This window comes from Urocampus carinirostris, chromosome 17, assembly GCF_059441175.1.
Source record: "Urocampus carinirostris isolate Australia breed hairy pipefish chromosome 17, RoL_Ucar_1.0, whole genome shotgun sequence".
Classification (NCBI taxonomy): Eukaryota; Metazoa; Chordata; class Actinopteri; order Syngnathiformes; family Syngnathidae; genus Urocampus; species Urocampus carinirostris.
Genome location: NC_142365.1, coordinates 23,978,576 through 23,987,970, shown reverse-complemented (window position 1 = coordinate 23,987,970; position 9,395 = coordinate 23,978,576). Strand labels below are relative to the sequence as shown.

The window sequence follows — 9,395 nt, the reverse complement described above, 5'->3', positions numbered from 1 at the left end:
GTATAAATGAATAAATACCATACCTACAAATATATGCCATGTAAATAAACGAAAACAAATCGTGCAATACTTCCATATATGGAATATATGCAATATATTCCTTTATGCCTTTTTTCATTTCTTTTCTTGTGTATTTTGTCACAACAAAATTATATTCCAATTAGGAGGAGGCCCAATTGCCTGAGCTTTTCACCTATTGGTTGATTAGTGATGAACAAATCCTCTCCTAGACGGGACTGTTTTGCCAGGGTGGACCCAAATGTAGGGAAGCCTGGAGAATGCAGCAGTGCTCAACAAAAGATTGTGTTTGTTGACAAAAATGAGGAACAACAACCAAAAACAACGCCAGGTTTTAAAAGAACTAATCATAAGTCTCTAAACTGGAAATAAAAAGCAAACATGATATGGTAAACCAGAAGATAGGACGGAAGTGGCATGGAAATGGCAATGACCTGACCACCAAAGGGAAGATTCCACAACCCTGTTACGGCGGTGAGGAAAAGGTCCTTCATCCGCTTCTGTTTCTGTCTCGGCACCTAGAAGTTCCCTCGGCTTCTTCTGGTCACCATCCTAGCTGTAAGGAGAAGGTCCTTCAGCTGCTTCGACTCACTATCCTGGCGGCGAGAAGATCATTCAACTACTTCTGACCTTGTTTTAATGGGGACAGACATGGACCTTCAGACGTACCCACTTCCTGCGCAGGATTGACTGCTGCAGACTATGTTCCGACTTCCCTGCATATGGGTCCACCCACAAAACATGACACTTATCAACCAAAACTTAGAAAATTCAGCTAGTTTGACCTGCTGCCTGTTTTGAATAAAACTAAAATTTACACGACAAAATAAATAAAATAAATAAATATTGGAATGAATTAAATTTACAGTATGTAATATTTTTATGTAATCTGTGATGTGTTTATTTATTTGTATGGCCTATATTTTTGTGCATTATTTAAATATTTTTCTACATATGGCAGAATTGGTCTCCCATATAAAACAACTGAGAAAGCCTTAATGCAATGACTTATACTCCGGTGCAACTAATGTTTGTTATCTTTATTGTGCATTCCATGGCTAGTGCGACTTATAGTCCAGAAAATACGTTTATTGCACAAATATGCTTCCTCCACCAATAAAGAAGCTCGATTTATTAAGCACACCTCCACAATCAAATTCCAATATAACAGAAAGAGTCCGTGTTCATCCATGATTTGGGTTTCTGTTGGGTTGCACGTGTGGCCACAGCAAAAATAGTTTATTTTTTTGGGGCTGCTGGCCCGTAGAAGACATTGTCCTTTTCAAATTTCACAAGCCGAATGGACATTCTCTTCCTCTTCACATCACGAAGAGCGGTGAAATTCCTCAGCCCGTCGCTGTTTCTACGCAGGAACGATAGCGGACTTCATTACGGGTTCAACTCTTGTGCAACTCTAAATTTGTCCTGCAAAAAAATACAATATCTCTATTTTATTAAGACACAACAATTGCAAATAAAGTTTTTAATATTTGCTTTGTCCTTCGAAAAGACAGTATCGTTTAGCACAGTGGTTCACAACTGGTCTGACTTGAGGACAAGCCAATCCAACAGAAACATGAAAAAACTGAAATTTAGTGAATGAAAGGATTGTGCTGCTTAAAGCAGCGATAGTACAATCTATTTAAAAAAACAGAAAGCATGACAAGTACCATATATACCTGCATAAAAGCCACAAATTAATTTGTACCTAAAATTTTAGTAAAGCTTGTACCTGGAAAAACGTTATTTAATTATAGAAATGAAAACAATATGAATACATTTGTAAAATAGGCAGAAATATAATATTTTCAAATCATTTAAGGAACCTCAACATTTTCATATTTCACAATACTTTCCTTCTCCAACTGTTTTCAACTTTTCCTTCCCTTAATCGTTAACTTTGTTGGGATCCACTTTATTGGAAGAAAAAGGAAATAAAACAAACAAAATCACAATAATATGAGATGTGGTGCCACTAACACAGTTGGGACGGCATCAATTTACTGAGCAGATCGAGCAGGGCAATAATGCTGTCTTATGTTAAGGATGATCACGGCGGCGCAGTTCTGAAGTCATGACATCGAACCTTCCTGTGTGGAGTTTGCATGTTGTCCCGTGCTTGCGTGGGTTTCCTCCCACATTCCAAAAACATGCATGTCAGGTTAATTGGCCGGTCCAAATTGTCCCTAGGTGTGAATGGGCGAGTGAGTTTGTCTCTGCCCTGCCCACTGCCCGAAGATAGCTGGGATGGGCTCCAGCACCCCCGCGACCCTACTGAGGATAAGAGGTGCAGATAATGCATGGATGGATGGATGTTAAGGAGTGTATAATTGACCATCAGTTTTTTTTTCTTTTAAGCATTATTCTGCGATCCACTGACTAGTTTGTTGCCCTTCTGTTGCTACGGGTACTCTTCCAAGCCCTAAATAAATAAAACCTTGTGAAATGCTTGGTTAAAAAATATGAAAAGAAAAATGGTGCACTTTGGTCACCTTGCGTGTCTGTAATTCGTATTCTTCCTTCTGCATTGTAGCGCTCGTTTTTGGTTGCACTACACAATACAGCGACACCTAATGGTCAGCTAGTACGCAGAGTCCCCTTTAACCCTCGCAAACCCACAAGACATAATTTTCCAAAGAAGAAAAAAGGTTCTTTGGTCCCCCAGAATTAAAACACATGTCAAACTCGTGGCCCGCGGGCCAAATGTGGGCCACGATTTTATTTTATGTGGCTGGCGTTACAAGAAGCACAAGAAAAAATGAGCCACAATAACTTGCAGTTTCAAATATGTCCACTGGATGTCGTCAAAACTTGGCGTCCCTCGCCAAGCAACTAACTATATATAGCCGTATTTACTGACTACCATTTATCAACCAGAGAGCATTAAGGAAACCTACCCAATGTTGTTATACTTGTTATACGAAAAATACAAAGGAAAAATTAAGAAGTAGCACTTGGGTGTCATTGTAAAAATGTAAAGAAGCTTTAGTTCCTTTCTATAATAAATATGAAGTCTAAAGGTGAAGTTCCAATATTCAGGTAAACATTTTCATTTGAAAACAAAGAGCAGAAGGACTTATAAATCATCAAATTAATCATTTAGATTAGTGTTTGTGTGCTATTCTTTTCACTTATCAATCTGCACCGTTGATAGATATACTAAATCTTAGTAAAGGAAAAAGAATGAGGAAAATCATTTTATAATAGAATCACAATTTAATTGTGAGCCTCCAAAAAGTCCTCCAGCCTTTCACTTAAGGCACACTTTTAATGCCATTAATTTACTAGTCTGGCTGCCGAGACGGTGTTCTTTTCAACCCCGAGCCCCACATTGGAGACCCCTCCCTGGAGTACAGTAACTCCCTTATTTTTTCGCAGGGGTTAGGTTCCAAAAAGTACGCACATGTTCACAAACAGTACTGCTTTATGTGTTAGACTACCGCTTTTTCCCCCTTTAAAAAAAAAACTTTTTTTGTTTAAAATTTAAACAACCAAAAAAACTGTTAAATCAAGATTATTATTTTAGTCCACGTCTGCTTTTATGTTTTTTTTTTTTTTTTTCTATTTAACATTTTTCTTTTCTGGTTTCCTTTTTCTGTCTTTTTTTGTCTTTTTCTTTTTTATTGTTTTTATTTTATTTTTCTCTTCTTTTTTGTCTTTCTTTTTTTCAATTTTCTTTCCCTTTTCCCTTTTCTGTTTTTTTCTGTTGGATTTGCTTTATTTTCTTTGTTTTGTCTTTTTTACATTTGCCTTTTTCTGTTCTTCTTTCCACTTGTCTTGATTTTGTCTATTTTTCCCCTCCTTTTTGTAATTATTACATATTCCCCCTTTTTTAATCCATTTTTCTTTATCTCCCTTTTTTCTTTTCTTCTTATACTCTCTTGCTTCCTCACCTCTAGCTGGTTATAGATTCGTTTATTCCTGATTGATTGATTTCCATATAAATTCTCAATACATTTTTCCCCCAATTTTAGATTTTTTTTTGTCTGGGGAATTAAAAAAAGAGTATATTTTAAAATAGTGGAATGTCTTTATCGGAATCAGTTTTGTGGAAAACCCGATTTGGCCACCTTCACCCAGACCTGAGCCCCAAAGTCAATTGGGTTTAAGACACCTGTACTCCACAATGACTTGAAAATGATAATACAGAATGGAAAATAGAAGGGGCAATTGCCTCCTTTGTATACCTCTGTCTCTGTGCTGCCACCTTCTGAATCATGGTCCTGCAACAAAAAAGCAAAATATTGGGAAGAATGTGGGTGGTCCTTTTTCATGGTATAGGGCGCCACCACGCGGTTACAATAGCGAACTGAAGATCTACAATACAGGATCATCCAAAAGTCTTGGGCACATTTGAAGTCCCCGTATCTACTTAACTATGAATGGTGGTAAGATAAATGTTGTGCGATTTTTTTAAAGCCTTTTTTGTAAGGCTATTGATTTTTAAAGCTTATTTTAAGACCCATTAATGGCTTTCACTCAACCAAAACTGGCGTTTTGTGTGCTTGAATTTTGTGATTGAACAAATTTGAACAACTTTCTAGCTGTCTATGGTGAGAAATACCTCATCATGCTGGAAAACCGGTTAATCCATAAATGAAGTGAGAATAGTCAGGTGATTTTATTGGCCACCCAGATCTTCTTATCTCATACTATGTGATTTCTTTTTGTGGGGATTTGAGAAAGGATTGGTTCATGTGCCCCATATTTCAAAATAAGTGGATGAGCCGAAGGCACAAATAGCAGAAACCTTTGAAAACATTGACAATACTGAGATGCGTTTGTCAAGAATTTTACTATCGTCTGTCGTGTAACCGATTGTGCTCACATCGGCATCTTTGAACATTCCATGTAAAAGTTGAGATCACACGCTTTCTGAATTTTTCAGATGTGATTTTATATCCTTGAAAATTTCTGAGATATTCAATATCTAGATTTGCCCAAGACTTTTCAAACACCCTGTACTGTATTTGATTTGAGTTACCTGTCCGTGTGTGTCCGTGTATTTGAATTTCATGTTCTTGTAAAATTCTCTTTTGGGGAGTAAATACAGCAGAACCAAATCGCAGACAACAGTGGCCTGTCAAATTCAGGATATATGTTTTGATTAAAATCTTTTTTAAAAAATACTTTAGAGATAAACAACAACATACCACTCCAAAAATGCCAACTCCTGAACCTATTGCTGTTAAAGTTGGAATAATGTCAAATTTTCTGGCCTGCCAATAGAAGGGAAGAATGTTTTAGGTTTCAGAAAACACACACCACTATTATTTGCCTCAAACCGTGCTACCCAGTGACGCACGGTGAGGTTTTTACGGTGCCTAGCAAAATTATTGGCCCCCCTTCATCCCTCTCTTTTTTGGCTTCAAACTTAAAGCTGACAAACTGAAAATATTTTCTAAGAATAACCAACATGTGAGACACAATCATTAAGTGGAACCAAATGGTTAACATTTTATATTTCATTTACAAAGTAAAAAGTGAAAAGTAGGTTTTGCAAAAATGTTTTCTCAGCTAAGGCAAATGACTCCAAAAGTTTCCTGATAAAGGCTGAATGGACCAATGTTGACCTAAATGACTAACAAAACAAACAAAAATGTGCCTGTTTGTCATTAAGTCTCAGTTTAAATGCACCTGCTCTGTGATGGACTCAGGGGTCTGTTGGAGGAGAGGCTGGAGACCAGACAGCATTATGACAACCAGAGAACACACTGGCAGGTCTGGTATAAAGTTGTTAAAAATTGCAAAGCATGAATCGGACACAAGAACATTTTTCAACATTTAAACATCGTCTGAAGCACTGCGAGCAACTAAATTAAAATTGAGAGCGCATCAAACCAATGCAAACCTACCAAGACCTGCCGTGCTTCTAAACGTTCGGCCCAAACAAGGAGGAAACTAATCAGAGAAGCAACCAAAGGGTCCATGATCATATGTGATGACCTGCAGGCATGCACAACTGAGGTGGTGCAATCTGTGCTTAAGACGACTATTAGCTGTACTTTGCATAAACCTGCACTTAATGGAAGAGTGGCAAGAATAAAAGCCCTTTCTGAAAGAATACAAAAAAAAGGCCCATTTTTGTGTTTGCAAGAAGCCACGTGGAGGACACAAAAAACATGTAGAGACATACCCAAAAATACTTATGTCACGGTTGCCATGGCGCCCTATTGGCCCCGCCCTTGTGGCGCCAGCTGCGGTTTGTTGACAAATTGGCTTTCCGTCTATTTAAGCTCAGTGCTCTCACTCTTCCTTTGTTATTCTGTCAACGAACTTCAAGACGTGGGTTTTGACTCTGTCCTGTTTCCTGTTGGTATTTCCTGTTCGTTAAGGTTCCCGTTTATTTTGTCCTGTTTAATATCGGTTTCCAGTTTTGTTTCTGTCTAGTTTGTCCTGTTTAATTTCGATATCTTGTTTTGGTATCAATCCTATCTGTCTTGTTGTTTAATATCGGTTTACAGTTTCGTTCCTGTCTATTTTTTCCTGTTTGATTTTGATATCCTGTTTTGGTATCAATCTTGTCTGTCCCGTCCTGTCTGGTATCGACCCCATCGGTCCGAAATCTGCTCTGGCTATTGGTATCGATCTCGTCGGCCTCTGGCTTCCTATCACTCCACGCCAGACTGCTGCAAAACGTGCGTGACTCCCCATTTCCCGTAAAATAAAAGTCTTGTGTGAGAAACGCCACACATTTGGGTCCTGTTCCAGTTCCGGTTCTTGACAACTTATCTGTGGTGTGTCCTGGGCAAGTACAGCCAGGTTGTGCCTCTCTCTCTTCACACCAACATATGTTTTCACCCAAACCAGGTACCTCTACTCCTGTTAGGTGAATGAGCTAACCACTGCACTACAGAAACACTGTTCAATCTATTAACCCAAAGGGGGGCAATGTTTTTGCAACATCTACTTTTCAATTTTTCATTTGTTAGGATAAGTTTGGTTTCTTTCACCGATTGTGTCTCATGCGTTGTTGATTCTTAGAAAAACATCGCTAACCACAGTTGCAAAATAATGGATACACCGGGAATCGAGCCCGGGTTTGCACAGTGACAGCACTACTCCATCCACTAGATCACAAGCGATATAGATGACATACATACAATTTTATCTCATCAACACTCTATTTCATGGTACCAGAGAAAAATGTTAGACAATGGAGAAAACAGTAAGTCGGCCTTAAAGATATAAAAAAAACCTAAAAAAAAAAACAAGGAAGGAGACTTACCAAAGATTGCACGATTATATCAAATCTGATGCCAAAGACTTTTAGAAGTGTCCTTTTTTGGATACCGCCCTCCATATAATGTTTCGCATACCTGTATTAAAAAAACAGTTTACGGGGAAAAAAATCCCTCACAAGTAGCATACAATGAAATATACATGCACACCTGAAATTGTAGCCTACAGATGCTCTGGCTTTGTCGGTTTCTGCAGGGTTTCCGTACAGTCCGTGAAAGTTATACGTGGGTTTACAGTATTTTACATCCAGATCTAAGTTACACGTCCAGTCAACCACAATGCCAATGGCGCCTCCCTTTTTAAAGAAAGAAAACGTTATTAGAAAAAAGGAGCAGTTCATGTTTTTTGTTGTTTAATCATAAAGCATTTATTTTCATTTATCACCCTCTTGCAAAGCGAAGAGAAGCTATATATATATATATAAACAAGAAGAAATCTAATCAGAAAAGCGACCAAGAGGTCCATTATCTCAGTGGATGACCTCCAGGTATACACAGCCAAACTGGGATAATCTGTGCATAAGACAACGATTAGTAGTCCTACTTGGAACTTGAGCTGTTTCGTAAGGAAGAATGAGCAAAACTTTTAGTTTCAAGATGTGAAAAACCCTATAGAGACATACTTAAAAAGACTTGTGTCTGTGATTGCAGCAGAATGAGGTTGTACAAATAAACTCAAATACTTTTTCAAGGCACTGTATAGCCGTGGTCCTCAATTAGCGGACCGCGGTCCTTGATGGATTGCGGCACACCTCTCACTGCGGACCCAGGGCGAAAGTCACTTTAAAAATATATATATATTCATATATATTTGTCCGTCGCCAATCCATTGCCATGCGCTACTATTGTATCGTCAAATTCTCTTTCATTTTTATTCCGTGTGTGTGTGTGTGTGTATGAGAGTGGAAGAAAGTTGTGCTTCGGGAAATAGTCCTGATTGGCTGTTGCCTGGGTGACATAGTATTATGGGCTGTCATCTCTATGACAACGATGCACTGATTGGCTTAGAGAGCGTGAACGCCGCTAGCTTGGCGAACATGAGTCGTACCCGGCACTTTACAAGCTTTGTGTTTACGTTCACCAAGTGAAAGATCTAATCTGACAAAAATGGCGTGCTCAAAGATGACTAAAAGACGAAAAATGGACAATGAAAACCACCACTTTCATGAGGAATGGACTGACAAATATGCATCAATTTTGCCACGTGCAAGTACTGTCATGATTACTGATGTAACTCACCTGTGACCGCTCATTTGGCGCCAACCGCCGCGGGTTCTGATTGGCTCCCTGTCACTACTTGAACCCTGTCCTGTCAGTCCCCTGTTGTCAGTCCGTCTGCGAACCTCAGTGTATACTAGGCAAGCCTTTTTTGACCCTGACTCCAACCTGACCTGTTTTTGCTCCCGTCTGTCTCCGGCTATGAACTGTTTTGATCCTGACCACGTCTGTTCTCCCGTCCCGGCTTACGACCTTTGTGTCCCTAACTACGTCTACTCTCCCGTTCTGGCTTACGACACGTTTCGGACTCTGACCACGCCTTGCTCTCCCAGTCCTGGCTACCGACCCATTTTTCCGTCCCTGACACAGCCATCGCTCGCTACGGAAGATCCACTTCCGTGTTCGGATCACAATCCGAGTACGAGAGCGACTTGCTTCACCGGATCGTGGGTGCAGCCCTTCCTCTTTCCTTCAATCAAACTTGTGAGAAACTTAACGCAATTGGGTCCTGTTTCCTTTCTGGTCCTGACAAGTACAAAACCAATCTGCCTAATATGTTTTAAGACATTTGCCATGATAAAAAGTGAAAATGTGAAGCGCCATTATGTTAAAGAGCACAGCTCTTTTGAAAGAAGTTTCTTCGCAATACAAACCTGAGAAGGCTAGAAATTTACAGGTTGAATTGGTCATATCAACAGTCCAACAAGGTAATTGTTAAATCTATGACACAACAACAAATTGCAATGGAGTGCTCACTCAGAGTGTCGTGGGTATTGGCCATACACAAGAAGCCTTTCTCTCGAAGGTGAGAAGCTCAGTCATCTGGGAGAGTCTATGTAGAGCTACTGCTCCTCCGTATTGAGTGGAGCCAGTTGAGGTGTCTCGGGCATCTTATAATGATGTCTCCTGGACTCCTCC

The 9,395-nt window shown here is 39.4% G+C and overlaps 1 protein-coding gene across 2 annotated transcripts in view; it reads right to left on the bottom strand.

The window, feature by feature from the left end:
- Positions 1–1,043: 1,043 nt before the first annotated feature.
- The window catches only part of p2rx1 (purinergic receptor P2X, ligand-gated ion channel, 1), a 45,249-nt gene continuing 36,897 nt past the window's right edge, over positions 1,044–9,395 (bottom strand). For both annotated transcript variants that reach the window (XM_088321409.1, XM_088321408.1), the window contains exons 8-13: positions 7,410–7,555; positions 7,247–7,337; positions 5,172–5,237; positions 5,003–5,098; positions 4,206–4,241; positions 1,044–1,443 (exon numbers count right to left, since the gene is read on the bottom strand). In XM_088321409.1, the coding sequence (XP_088177535.1) occupies positions 1,408–1,443; positions 4,206–4,241; positions 5,003–5,098; positions 5,172–5,237; positions 7,247–7,337; positions 7,410–7,555 (471 nt within the window). In that variant the 3' untranslated portion in view covers positions 1,044–1,407. The remainder of the gene's footprint in view (positions 1,444–4,205; positions 4,242–5,002; positions 5,099–5,171; positions 5,238–7,246; positions 7,338–7,409; positions 7,556–9,395) is intronic.